This window comes from Chelon labrosus (assembly GCF_963514085.1).
Source record: "Chelon labrosus genome assembly, chromosome: 20".
Taxonomy (NCBI): Eukaryota; Metazoa; Chordata; class Actinopteri; order Mugiliformes; family Mugilidae; genus Chelon; species Chelon labrosus.
In genome coordinates this window covers 3426532-3441361 of record NC_140353.1, presented here as the reverse complement: position 1 = coordinate 3441361, position 14830 = coordinate 3426532, and the positions used below count along the sequence as shown (strand labels likewise).

Below are 14830 nucleotides of genomic sequence, written 5' to 3'. Positions count from 1 at the left end.
ACAAGACAAGAGGTGCTCACATTTTACAAATTTACATTTTACATATATTTACACAATCTGGTGAGTTCGGTGTGCCACCTTAAACTCTGACACGACAAAACCGTAATTTCACTCATCAAATCCGCTTCACATTTATCATTTTTCACAAGCTCTTAATTCCTCAGAAAACCTGTGAACACAAACACACTCCATGTGTCACACTGAATAGATTCGTCACACGTGGCATCTCTCTTTTATGTACAGTCGATGGCGTTGGCACATTGCTGATCTGTTCTGGTCGTCATCTCGACCACCTGCAAACTTTATTTGATCTGCAGCTGCAGGTTCAGATTAAAACCTGCTCACTCTCAAAGATTTCAAATTATGTAGAGCAACAAGTATTTAGTGAGATTAAAGACTAGATCCACAAAGTCCAATTCCCGGATGTGGATCGGTTCACGCTTGGTGTTTGATTTTGAAGGTGGAAGAAAGTTTTGCAGAAGGAATAATAAATGCGTACATGTTCCTGTGAAATAAAAGTGACGGTTCAGATCAAACCCCCTGAGAAAAACTGCACTGTCAGCTTTTCCTGTCCATGTGCTGAACTTGCATTTCACCTGCGGTGTTTCCTTAGTTGTGAGGCGTCAGGAAGCTGAAGCAGGAGAAAGGCAGCATGGACAGACAGTCTGTGTTGGTGTTGACCTGCATGTCACCGAATGAAACTCTCCTTTCATTTTAATCAAACTAAACATATGTTTTTGGATTTATAACCAAGCTGTATTTCTTTTTTCCTTCTTGTATGTGCACCATATTACCTTTTTATAATGTTTGACTTTTGCACTTAATTCCCTTGTTACAATGACAATGAAGTAAGACAATAAAATATATTTTTGCTGGGCTTTTACCGTGAAGAAATGTTTGTTTATTCTTATTAAGTATTGCATCTTTGTTTTTTAACTTAACATGAATAAACTTTGACTTTAAATCATATTTCTTTTTCAAAAAGTCTAAAAAATATACCAAATTCAAAGCTACATGAATTAAGAAAAACAATGCTACGCCCATTTTAGTAAAAGTAAACATACATTTTAGATGTAGGCCTAAAAATGTAAATACATTATATTATATATTTATGTAAATATATTTTCACCAAGCCATATTTCTTTTATCTTTCTTATATTTAAGCTTTGCTGGGCTTTTAATTTGAACAGAAGTACTATTTTGTTCATTCTTTTTGTTTTTCCACTACATGAACACTACTACCACTACAGACTGCTTTACTCAAACAGAAAGCATTCATGGCACACATCCACTTGTGGTTCTATTCTAGAGGCAGGGTGACCCAGCTGCGGTCCTGTCTGGGTGATTTAATCATAGTGGTGCATTGTGGGTATTCTCAGGAAGTCACATGACTTACTGTAAAGAAGAGGAGACATGTGTGCGCTGCAGTGACTCAAGGGAGCTCAGTCAGTCCTGCAGAGGAAGAGACGGCATCTCACAGGCAGGACTGAAGCCAGACGAAGCTTTTAATGCTCCATATGTGTTTAGGCTCAGAGCTCATGAACAGTACATTAAAAAAACTGACAACTGAAATATGACTTGAAATATATATAGTATGTATGCATACTAGTATGCAAACACATGTCTTCACATGAGGATATAGGAAGAATGACTACAACCACGTGGTCAATGATTCTTCATCCTGAAGAAAGGTCAAATGAAACACCCGCTTGTCTATAAGGCACACAAAGAATGCCTAAAAGACATTACACCATTTCTTAGATTGAACTGAGTTGAATAAATGTAAACAATGCACGAGAAGTTCATGTCAAAGCTACTATTGCATTTGTAATAAATAGATTAATTGCAGCAATGAAAACGGCTGGTGAGTCAGCCCATGGCAGCTTTTTTGGGAACCGTTTCGATCCTTCCAGAGATCAGTTTCTGTTTCAGTTGTGCATGCATTGTCCCATTATGCAAAGCAGTAGTGGTGTAAAATGAAAAGCCTTTACTGTCATTGTATAACAGGAGACGATAAGATTGGCAGGGAATGGGAATGTGTGGAATCCCCGAGGGCAGTAGGTCAAACCGAAGAGGGTGGGGTTGGAGGTCCTTCACAATATTTTTTTGCTCTTGAGAGGAAGCGTGTGTCTGCAATGTCATGGAGTGATGGATGATCTTCTGTGCTGCGTTGATAACACATTGCTGAGCATTACCTTTAACTTTATGGTGAAAGAAACATTAGAGATGAAGAGCTCTCTGCTGCCACCACATGGTCAAAGTCATGCATTGCACCAGCCACAACATTAAAACCACTGACAGGAGAAAATAACATTGACAATTCAATGTTCTGTTGGGAAACTTCTGGACCTGGCATTCATTGGTGTAGATGTTACTTAGACATGTAGCACCCACCTAGACCAGACCAGGCACCCCCACACCATAGCAATGACACTCCTTGATGGCAGCAGCCATCCCCAGCAGGAGGCAGTCTGACACAGACACAGACACACACACAAAAACACTTTAGGAACAACTCAAACAGCACAAGGTGTCGACCAGGGGGGTATTCCAGAAAGCAGGTTTACCGCTAACTCTGGGTATGTAAACCCAGAGTTAGCGGTAAACCTGGGATTTCGGTTCCAGAACGCTCAAATATGATCAGGCTATGTAAGTAACTATGGTAACATAGGCTCTGAACTTAACTGGGTATGTAAACCCAGAGTTAGCGGTAAACCTGGGACTTCGGTTCCAGAACGCTCAAAAATGATCAGGCTATGTAAGTAACTATGGTAACATAGGCTCTGAACTTAACCTGGTAGGGGTAGGTTTTGTTCAGGTTATGTTCGGGTATTTAAGTGCACGTTCAACCAGACCGCTGTTTCCACACTTGTCACACAATGACGTTTCCTTTTGAGGAAGATCCAATTGACATTGAAGCACAAATCATTCGGGCTATTCACCGTGAGAGGGTGATAAGACCACGACTTGATATCCTTTCTTTTCCTGATGAGTTTTTGCCAGAGCACTACTGTTTTTCTGCGGAATCTTTAATATATTTAAACAACATTCTCCATCCCCACATTTCGAACGTTACGCATCGTGGATTCGCTCATCGTAATTGTTGCGCGTGCGATAGCCTATTGCACAACATTGCAACGTTGCGCAATGAATTAGTTCCTGCTATTGAGGAGCAGATAGGAACACATTCAGCAACTTGACATCAGAGATGGTCAAAGAATGCGTGATGAAATCTGTCACAATCACTTCAACCAAAAAAAATAAAATAAATGCACGTAAGACTGTTTCACACATTTATTTGCCCATTGCGTGTTTCATGGCCTGAAAAGAGAAAACACTTCATTATAGAGCAAATGTTCTGATCCAGTGTTCTCATGCACTGACAGAAAACATGAAGAAACTATGCTCTAGTCTCTGCACAGCATTTCTTTACCTCGATTCCTCCGTGACTGCTGATAATGTCTATTCATCCTCCTATTATTTATATGAACGGTAATATTGGCTATAAATTGGTCATTTTCGAACATGCAAGGCTACACAAATTAGACATAAGTGATTTAGGCGTGGGCCTATTAGGGTAAATACATTGCACTTGTTCATTTTGCTCCTCCTGGGAGGTTGAGGGCTCCGATGACGTGCCCCCAGGAATCCCCTCCATCATCGGACGCCCTCGATTGATACTGATCGCCAACTCCTCCACAGGGGTGAGGGGGGACACCGCTGGCCCAGAACCGGTCTTCCTCTCCTCTGCTTTCTTCCTATTGGCTTTGAAATGAACGTAACTTGTTGCAATATGGCAATTCAAGAATATAATACTGGATAAGTGATGTCTAAGATGATGCACCCAGATATATCTTACCAACTTGGACAATGTTTTTATATTTTGTTTTGACCTGCGGCCACGTTCTCTTAAGGGCGGTCGGGTTACATCTAATTAAAAATAATACAATATATGACAAGGTATTCTATAGTATAAGAAAGTCTCATACAAAGCAGTTAATATGTAGCCTAATATCTACTGAATTATTGTGCTTCTGACACATTAGTGTGCTATATCCTACTAAACTTACGCATTTACGCGGTCGGCAATTCTCTGCCAAGCAAGATCTCGTTCCTTGGCAGACGCGCAAGTAGCCTATTGCTTTTTTCGTGATTATCGCTCTTTCCTCCTCGTACGCCTCGAGCAGAACTTGCTGCTCCGCTTCAGAAAAATAGGCTGCTCTGCGCTTTGCCATTTTTACTCATGGTTTCGACTCTCAATAGATGATGCCTTTATAACTTCGCCGTGATCGCGCACAACTCTAGGTTAAACAATCCGGGGTTGATTGAACTGATTGCTAACCGGTGTTTTGGAACCGACAGCTCGGGTTTAGTCGCCTCAGGTTCAGACAACCCAGAGGTTAAGTTTTATCTCAGTGTTTGTTAAACCTGCTTCCTGGAATACCCCCCTGGCCTCTGAATTCTTTGTTGATGGACCACTCCTGTGGAGGGGAACGGTCTCCTTAAATCTCCTCCATTTCTTCTCAATCTGTCTGATTGTCGATTATTTGTAGATTCCAAACTCTTAGAGAAAGCTCCGTTGTCCGTGCCATCAAACACTTCCACAAACATGTGTCGTGATTTCTCCAATTAGATTAGATTAGATTAGATTTAATTTGTCCTTGAAATTACCTTGTAAACCTACAAGTGCACTTTTGGGCATGACAGATATGTAAGATTGGCTCATTTCCCCCCAAATCAACTTTATTATTTACTAGAGAAGATCTGATCCTTACTCTCTCCATTCACCAGATCATTTGTTGCTTTCTGTTCCACATGTCTGTACTGAATTGGGTAAAAGGACTCCTCTGATCCACTCAGTAGGTTCTGCATGGAATATGTTGCAGAATGACTTTTATTTTATTTGTCTTAAATGTAACCGTGTCTTGTATTTGCTGCTGCCTATCTAGGCCAGGACTCCCTTGAATGAGAGGTTCTTAATGAGATCTTCCTGGTTAAATAAAAGGTTCAGTAAAAAAACTCAGCCACAAACAGACTTAATTTTCCCGTCGACTGCAAGAAACCACAAAAGATGTATATAAAATCATATTTAAGTACATCTGTGAACTAATGTGCTGCGATAAAAATGTAATTTCTTCCTCTGAAAAGAAGCAGATTTGTCATAGAGAGTAGCATAAAGGGAAGCAAGTAAATGCACAGTTTACAGCTCACTATCATTGTTTCAACATTCCTCCTCCGGTGCACAGCGCAAACATCAATCAGAGTCGATAATTAACAATGACTCTGATTGATGTTTGCGTTATGTGGAAAAAATAAAAAAACCTGTCTGCCCAAACTTTCACGTTGCTTTTACGCAACAGATTCCTCCTGCTATCTTTTTCATTATTAAAGAAAGTGAAAGTAGCTCTGCAACAAAAAGTGGAGTGGCTGCGGTGGATTTCACCTGGGCTTTCATTCACAGGTAAGGCAACACTTCTTCTTTTTCTTCTTCTTCTTCTTTTTCTCTTATAAATATTTGCCTTTACATGTAGAAACTTTGCTTTAGGTGACAAGTTCTGGTTGCTGGTGTCAAGTCTGTTTAAACAAAGACGGCCTTTAAAGTGGATTACTCAACGTTTATTTGTCAGACACAGTTAATCCTTCTCACTCAAGGTAAGAGTCAGTGTGCTGAACTAAGGACTCCAGTCTAATCTAATATAATCTAATCTTTGCATGTATTATATACATGTCAATATTTTCTCAGAAATTATGTTGAATGTAGAAAACCCAAATCATATTATATTGCCTTAAGATAGTTAATTATATGGAAATTCATTAAATTATTCTTATTTTTATTACTATTACTATGTAAAATAAAATCATAAACAATTAAAAATGACAACTTTTGGTATCTTGTTTTGTCCGACGGATGTGTAAAACTCAGAAGATATTCAGTTTATTGTTAGATTATGTCAAAGCATCAAGTCTTCAAGCTAAATACAAAAAGCTTATGAGACATTATGGTTAAAAAGAAATGTAAAATAGTTTGCTAATTGATTAATTGACCTATTACAGAACTAAGAAGAGCTACAAGATGTTCCTCACTCTAATGGTTAAAACAAGTCTCTGTAAGGTTGTGTTAAAAAAACTTTATTTTCATTATAGCTGATTTTCATGACCTCCTCTTGTCAACGCTGTGTCGACATTTTTTTACTTAAAAACAGATGAAATGGATCATGAAACGTGAGAAGGAAGATTTCTTAGTGGACAAATTGCCTCTCGTCTTTTACACGCTGTAGCTTCAGATTCAAGAGTTTCCTTTTCCTTTTCTCTCCTTGTTGTGGGACATGTTGACTGTCCTGCTGTTTGTCAAACAACACCCGCTACTAGAGCAGCGAGCAGACAGACATTTTTATTTAATTTCAGTTCTTTCCTCAGAGTGTGATAAGATGTCAGAAACCATGAGCAAGTCCAAGGATGACACCAAGAAGGAGCAGGCGTCCCCCAAGAGCAAAGAGTTGCCCAAGGGTACCACTCTGGGAATGTGGAATACATTCAGGAAAAGCATGCGCCTTGTGAGGCCGAGGCCGAGGCCCGCACTCAGAAGGTCACAGTCTATGGCCTCACCTCCACCATCGGAAGTAGCGGAGACACAAGGTGAGAGTTGGTGTTTCTGTTCTGATGATTCAGCCAACAGTACGTGGATACAGTGGGAACTTTAACTTTTAACCCACTGAGCAGCAGAGAAGTCCTAACACAAGTTCCATTTGATAAGATAAGAAATCTTATCAAATGAAACTTTGCTTCATTCACTTCATATTAAACATCCTCAACTTGTGTGAACTTGTTTTAGCTGTGGGGTTTATTGTGTGTGTGCAAGCGCCGTTGTCCCGTTTGTCTTCTACATTCAGCTCCTCTACTTTGGTTGAATATCAGCTCAAAACCACAATAACGTCTCATAACTTAATTCTGTAACAGTAATAATTAAAAAATGGTTGTAATATCCAAAAGCGCCCATGAGATTCATCAGATTGCTGCATAAAAAGGGTATTAGATCCAGGAAAACACATTAACCACTCAGTACGGATATTCTGAACTGACAGCTGAAACATTGCTGCCTTCAAATGGAGTCATGTTTATCGTGTTCATGAGTTAAACTTTGTACGAACAGCGCCATCTTGTGGTATTTCGCAAGTGGAAATCTTTGGAAAGCTGTGAGATTGTGACTCGTGACGCGTTGGCTGACATTTTTAAAAATAATGGAGACGGATGGTGAGTTGATAAATTCTGATTTAGTCGTGTAGATTTTTTTAGTAGTTTCTTTATGCGCTTGGATTTCGTATGTAAATTTACCTGGTCGTTAGCTAGCTAGACTCCAACAACCATTACCTCTCATGACCGAAGTTACCAACTGAACACCATGGATTGTTTATGTGAAACTTCGGACTTGTGTACGCGGTTTGGACTTGACAGGTTCGACTCTGAAATACAGCATCTAGTGGACATAAATGGAACTGCAGCGTAGTTTAGTCCAAAGTACAAGACTTCCAAAGGGCTCTCAAGTTTCCATTCCCTTCTCACAGAGCAGAACAGGGGAGCCAAGGCAAGAAGATCATTCAGGAATTGGACAAGTCCCAGAGGTCTTAAAGGTGGAAAAAGTCCTTCTGTGACCGATGGACACCCTTCAGTGGATGACAAGAAGGCTCCAGTCCAGTTGCTGATTGTTAACATTAATACTTCAGGAACAGAGATATAAAATCATGTAAAATATGATTTCAGGAAGGACTGTTGCAAGATTAATGTAGTTACTCTAAATACGTGGAAGAAAATAAACAATTAAATTACTGCATATTAGATTTGGATTGAAGTTTGAATGCATAATTTTATTCCAGTGTCCAACGGTTCATTGTAAACCTTTGTTTAGCCTCCTCAGTGATCCTCACATTTGAGCAGCACCTCGAGGAACAACGCTTCTGTGAGGCCAGCCAGCTGTTGATAGACAAGGAGAAACATCTGTTTGGGAATATAACAGAGGCAGAGGATCTTATTCGTCCCAAAGAAGAAGAACAAAAGCTCGCTACATACCACAGGGCCCTTGAAAACCTTGTAATGGAGACCGTGATGCAGAGTCTGTCTCTCAGTGGAGAGGAGGTCAACGATGACAACAACACGGCGGTGTCTGCTCATGTGGCGGCTCTAACGTCCGCCGTGAAGGCCATCGCCCAGGAGGAGGAGCAGGACCAGATGTGGAAAAGCAGAAGTGGGATGGCGCCACCATGGAGGCCCTGCAACTGGAAGAAGACCCACAACTCCATGCTGAGCGCCTTGGTTGAAGGGCGGACACCCCCTGCTAACCGAGAGAAGCAGTCGTCCATCAAGACAGACATCCTGAACATGGGCAGGAAGCTGAAGGAGGACCTGCTGCTGGTGGTGAAGGTGGTGAAGAGCTGCTACCCGCCTGACATGGACATCTGTAACTTTTACGCTAAACTTTACCACCAAATCTTCAGCAGCAGACTCAGAAAGATTGCAAAATTAAATCTGGATGCCAAGAACCGCGCTTTCCTCCTGCAGTGGGTTAATGAGTACTATCCAGGGTAAGTTATTAATCCAGTCTTTGTTTCATATTTTATATTTCTGTTGTTTGTCTTTGCAGCCTAAACATGGAGATGTTTGTCTGTCAGGAAGTTCATTAGTCAATCAATTATTAGTCTATAATATTATATTGTTTATATCATACAAACGTATCCATTCAAATAACATGCTGATTTTAGGGACAGTGTTTCTGCTGCTGTTGCTAACATGGAAATCATTCTGGCGGCCATGTTGTCCTTCCAATAGCTCCAACAACGGGATAAAAGGTCGTCTTGATAAAAACTTTACTCCATGATCGAATTTGTTTTTGGTTTCCAGATGTTTTTCTCCAAAATAAATGATAATGATAAATCACTCGGTGTAACTGTTCTTAACCACCATCAAGAATATCAGGACAACGGAAAACCTCTATAATCATCTTATCTCTTATTTCTCTATATGGGTTAGGGTTAGCACACACTAGCAATTCATCCAGGAGAGGCACCTGGATGTATTTATAGCTCAACGTTAGGGTTTGACATTGAGCGTTGAGTTATTGCGACACTGTCACACCCTGGTGTTCAACAGGCTGCATCCTGCCCTTGTTTTGAAAAAACTCCAATAGAAACATACATTGTGGGCTGGCAGAGTGAGGTAAATCTGAATGTGTCTCATGAAAGATATTTCCTCTGTGTGGCAGAATCTTCCAAAACCCAGAGCTGGCCAAAGAGATCAATGCGGGAGCGCTGGGAAAGCTGCTGCCTCAAGACTTACTGACATCTCTGGAGCAACAGTATCTGGAGAAACAAGAGGTAACACCAGAGGGTTTAATTAGTTTTTCTCCAATATCTACTAAAAAATGCCATTAAATTAAAACCATTTTAGATCTGTCTGACACGTCCCATCATCCTCTAACAGAGCATCAAATGTGAATTAATCCACTGCTGAAAACAGTCCCCAGCAGATCAACAGCTTCCTCCTGTTTGAAAAAATAATAGACGATGTGTTTGTGGCATTTTTAGTTTATTCTTATTATCACATGTAGGTTTTGGAGGTTTTACAGCAGCTGCATGGTTGGAAAATCAGTCTTCAGCAGCCTCAAATAACAAATAGGCATGAACTGACTGTATGTTAAACGTGACATGTTGTTGTTGTGTGTTCAGGCTGAGCTGAAGACTTACATCAAACGAGTCCTGGACGACGAAGTGGAAAAGTGGAAAACAGGAGAGGAGCCGAAAAGAGAGGATGGCTGCTATGTCAGTCCTGTGGCCTACGACATCATCCAGGTAGAGCATCGATACGACATGACGTCGAAGCATGATGATGTCTGTGAGAGGGGCTTTGACTGGGCTTATGTAGCTTATAGCACAGTTTCCAAAAAGTGTAGACAGAAGTTTAAAAACTAGCTACTAGAAAACTGTTGGAGCATTTAGCAAACGAGATAAATGTTGGTATAGACCAAAAATGGAGCTAAAAGAATTGTCAGATAAAAGGTTGTGGATACCTTGCAGTCTCAGAATTATGCAGAAATCATGAAATCACTTAATAATTTTGTTATATTTATGAAATATTGGAGCCAAAAGCTAAAAAGAAACAAACTAAACAAAGGCTCACATTTTGGCCACGGAACAAACAACGCTGACTGTCATAAACTGTGTAAGCAGCACACCTGCCAGATTAATTAGTACCTCTCCTATTTGTGCCTTCCCACCTCCACCCAGCGTGGCCCATAGGGAACTGTACGAAACCAAAACAAATACGAACAAAACAAGTGTGTAGAGTAATTACTGTCACTGACTTGTGTCCTCCATCTGTCTTTAGTTCATCAATAGTATGGTGAAAGCAGCAGAGACAATTGTAGGAAACCTGGACAAGGCCCAGAACATAACACGTCAACTATCAGACTCAATGCAGAGGTAACGAGACGTCATGTGATCTCCTAAGGTGTCATTTTATTTTGAGACACCTTTTTCTTTGTTTTATACTAACAGAAGTGTCCTTCATCTCGTGCAGGTACAAAGTCTTTCACGAAGACATCATCAAGCAGAACAAGCCCAACAGCGCTGCGTTCGTCAAAGCAAACCTCGGCTGCATTGAAGACTTCAGGTACGTTTGTGATCAGACGACAAATGAAAACAGTCAGAGGACAGTGAGCTCATGTGTGCTCTGTCTGTCTGCAGGGACGTCCTCGTCAGAAAGAGAGATCTGTTCAAGGAGGACATGCAGAGGAGCTGTTTGTCTGTCATGACCGACATGAAACAATCTGCACACAAGTATTTATTGAGTCCTGTGCACAAGAACCTCAAGGTAAGTTCATTTAAAGGTAGTTTTTCTTTCTTGTTGTCAACAAGTCTCAATATATATGAATTCATCTGAGCCACGTGTCTGTGGAGATTCTCAGTCATCCAGGTCATGGTACATCTCCAAACAAAGCCACTCAACCAAATGCCTTCTTCAGTTTTTCTCCAATATCTACTAAAAAATGCCATTAAATTAAAACCATTTTAGATCTGTCTGACACGTCCCATCATCCTCTAACAGAGCATCAAATGTGAATTAATCCACTGCTGAAAACAGTCCCCAGCAGATCAACAGCTTCCTCCTGTTTGAAAAAATAATAGACGATGTGTTTGTGGTAAAAGTTAAAGATCAAAACATAAAGTCTTATGTTTGTATCTCTCATAGCCACATTACCAGAAGCTGGCAACGAAGGACTGGCTGAACAACAAGGAGTTTGAGAAGCTGCTGGTCAGCATCGAAAGAGAACTGCAGGAGCTTCAGGGTCCCAAACAGTCCTGTTATCAGGTAAAGTCTAAACAGTTTAAAGTTAAAACTAAATATACTATAATGTGCCCTGATTGCTGATTGGACACTGGGATCCATTTCAGGAGCTGATTGGCCAGCTTCACCAGGAAGTGACGGAGGAATACGTCAGGAGGCTGCTGAGAGGAGACGTCAAACTGACGGACAAGGATCAGCAGCAGAAGGCCTACGCCACCGTGACAGACAACGCTGAGAGTTTACACAACCTGTTCCAGAAGATGGTGAGAGCGTCACCACACACTGACTGAACAACAAACTGATCAGATTCAGACTGAATTCAGGCTGAAATCTGGTTAATGTGCACGTTTACTTTTATATTAATGTGGCTTCAGGAGCACGGGAGTTTTGGTTTTACCATCTAAAGCTTCTCAAGTCTCCTGATGATGATAACAAAAGCAGGCTGTGCCACCAGCTCAGAGTACTGATGAGAGTTTAGTCAGAAAAATTTATATTTAAACAAAGCAAAAACAATCTTGGAGCTGGTGTGGTAGAAAAATAGCTGAACATTTAAAAAATGTTGGAGGATGAAGTTGTTGTCTTGTCCTTTGATAAAAAGATCATGACAATATTTAAACCTAAGTTACATTAGTCACTTGCCATTTCATTAGGTACACTAGTCCCGGACTAAATCTTATCTTCATGACTCTTATAATGTTCAGTTTATGTTGAAACAGCGTCAGAAAGGTAGAAATTCAACTGTTTGATCATTGGATGTAGTTTGTGGTGCAGGTAAACTGGAATGAATTAGTGTTTAGACTAATATGAGGTTGACAAAATAATAGGAACACGTGTCGGTGCAAACTACAGCCTCTAAGAATGAAAACATTGTTGAATTGCAGCTCTCTCAGTTATTTGAAACTAACGTTGAACACCGGAACCTTCATAAAGTTAAGATTTTATGCAGGGCTGTTTTATATTCCAGTGGTCCCTCGTTAATCGCGGGAGTTACGTTCTAAAAATAACCCGCAATAGGCGAAATCCGCGAAGTAGCCAGTCAGCTTTATTTTTTACAATGATTATAAATGTTTTAAGGTTGCAAAACCCCTCACTACACACTTTATACACTTTTCTCAATAACTTGCAAACCGCAGTTCAGTCACACTGTCAGCGATCAAAGATAGGCCTACTGTAGCTATTCATGGGTTTCACCAGGTCCCTTTCCACAGGTGTTTAAAATCAAGCACCTAGATTATGAATGTAGACTGCATGGTGCTTGATTAAAACACCTGTGGAAAGGGACCTGATGAAACCCATGAATATGTAAATTTGGCAAGCTGAACGCATTCTGTACTGTACAAGAGACACCGTACGGAGGAGATTGATTGACAATGGTCTACAGTCCCTTAGCCAATCAGGACGCAGAAAACAATGCGCTGTTAAAAAAAACAAAAAAAAAACATGCAAAATTGCACAAAAAAAATCTGCGAAACTGCAAGGCCGCGAAAGGTGAACCGCGTTATAGCGAGGGACAACTGTTTAACGTTTTCACCAGTGTACCTAATGAACTGGCAAGTGAGCGTGTGTCACATGCAAAAGACTGAAACTTCACCCAATAACATTAGCTCCGGTCTTCATAGGGATCACAGGACGACTGGTTAAAGGAAATCCTGACCAAGATTGCAGAAGTGCTGAAGCTCCAGGACATCCCCGCCATACAGATGCAAGTAGTTGCACTGGGAATTGCTCATCCTGACCTCAGGTGACCACCTACACCTCTGCATTTATGGTTTAACTTTAACACAGACAGCAGTGAAGCGTCCTCTCGAGTGTAAACCGTCACATAACAATCTTTCCATGCCTTCTTTCCCCCCACAGTGAGGCACACGTCTCAGCTTTGCTCAAAATCAAGACGAACCTCTCCAAAAACGACAGGAGCAACATCAAAGAAACTCTATTGGACTCTTTGAAAGAAAAAAAGGCTGACGCTGATGCCCGGGAATTTTTCTCCAAAATTACTCTCAAGACACAGACATTCAGGATATTACCAGTATGTGTTTGTAAGGGAGCTTCACAATAAAAGGCGGTTAAATGCTTTTAATTTGAAACAGCTAAAACTCTATAGACCTTTAATTAGGACTATTAGTTGTACATGAACAGGGCTGATGCTAGGATCATACTACGAGCACCAACGTTACAAAACCAATTTGTCTATATTACTATATTTGTCTTTAGTTATCTACCAAGATAAGTCTATTTACTAGGTGTTTTGGGGTTTTTTTTGTATTTCATTCCCTATAAGCATTTTGTTCCTAATTTATCTTCATAATTAATATTTATAATAAATTAATATTGTTATTGAGATTTTCTTATTGGTTTTTAGTTTTGTTTTAAAAGAATCTTGGCTTTTTCTACTGGCAGATCACTTTGCTTATTTTAAGTAATATATCCCTCAGTCTAAGCTGTGCAGTGCAGTTTGCAGTATCCACACTTTTCAACCATCCAGACATCCCATCAGTGCTTTCTGGTCAAACTAGTTGCACGGAGTCAACTGTTTCCTTGTTTTAAGTTCACATGTTTTCTTGTTTTTGTAATCTAGTTTTGAATATCTGGTTATTTTGGCGGCATAGTGGCATGGTGGTTAGTGCTGATGCTTAACAGCAAGAAGGTTCCAGGTTCAGGCACTGGTTCCTTTCTGTGTGGAGTTTGCATGTTCTCCCTGTGTCTGCGTGGGTTCTCTCCAGGTACTCCAGCTTCCTCCCATCGTCCAAAGACATGCTGGTTAGGTTCATTGGTGATTCTGAATTGGCCCTGCAATAGACTGTCCAGGGTGTAACCAGCCCCTTGCCCGATGACAGCTGAGATTGTCTGACTGCATTGTGCCAAGTGTGAAGTGGACGGGGGATTATGGTGTGGGGTTGTTTTTCAGGAGCTGGGCTTGGGCCCTTATCGTTCCAGTGAAAGGAACTCTGAATGCTTCAGTATACCAAGAGATTCTGGAGATTTTGGAGATGGCCTGTTCCAACATGACTGCGCACCAGTGCACAAAGCAAGGTCCATGAGCGAGTTTGGTGAGGAAGAACTTGACTAGGCCTGCACAGAGTCCCTCACAAATGTGCTTCTGGAAGAGTGGTCAGAAATTCCCATAAACACACTCCTAAACCTTGTGGAAAACCTTCCCAGAAGAATTGAAGCAGTTATAGCCGCAAAGGGTGGGTTGATTTTATCAGGCCTAGCTGGTCTAACCTGTTTCTTCTTCCCTCATTAGTTCTCAGTGTATAATAATAATAATCCTGCCTCTTCCTATCAAGTACAGATCAGGTGGTCAGGGATCAGGCAGGCTCAGAGGTAGTTTAATCAGATCCAGGGTCAAAACCAGGAAATCAGGATTCAGGCAAAGGTACAGAGGTCCGGCAGGCAAAAGCTCAGGTAATATAGAATACAGATAAGCTAACGCCACAACAAGAAATCACTCAAAGAAACTAGCTGGAACGCTTAAGGAAATCCTACAAGACGG

At 40.8% G+C, this 14830-nt stretch overlaps 1 protein-coding gene across 3 annotated transcripts; it reads left to right on the top strand.

The window, feature by feature from the left end:
- Window positions 1–5977: 5977 nt before the first annotated feature.
- LOC311505752 (tumor necrosis factor alpha-induced protein 2-like) lies at window positions 5978–13675 on the top strand. 3 transcript variants are annotated; one of them, XR_014699665.1, is made up of 11 exons: window positions 5978–6636; window positions 7904–8576; window positions 9254–9365; window positions 9717–9839; window positions 10375–10469; window positions 10567–10659; window positions 10734–10860; window positions 11239–11358; window positions 11442–11597; window positions 12939–13075; window positions 13192–13218. XR_014699665.1 is itself a non-coding variant. In XM_084569492.1 (11 exons), exons 1-11 carry the CDS (start codon window positions 6327–6329, stop codon window positions 13391–13393), a joined length of 2124 nt encoding a protein of 707 aa, XP_084425618.1. In that variant the 5' UTR covers window positions 5978–6326; the 3' UTR covers window positions 13394–13675. The 3 variants fall into 3 exon arrangements, 2 of the variants coding, with proteins under 2 accessions (XP_084425618.1, XP_084425617.1); XM_084569492.1 differs by having other exon boundaries at window positions 12963–13075; window positions 13192–13675; XM_084569491.1 differs by having other exon boundaries at window positions 12954–13075; window positions 13192–13675.
- The last annotated feature ends 1155 nt before the right edge of the window (window positions 13676–14830 follow it).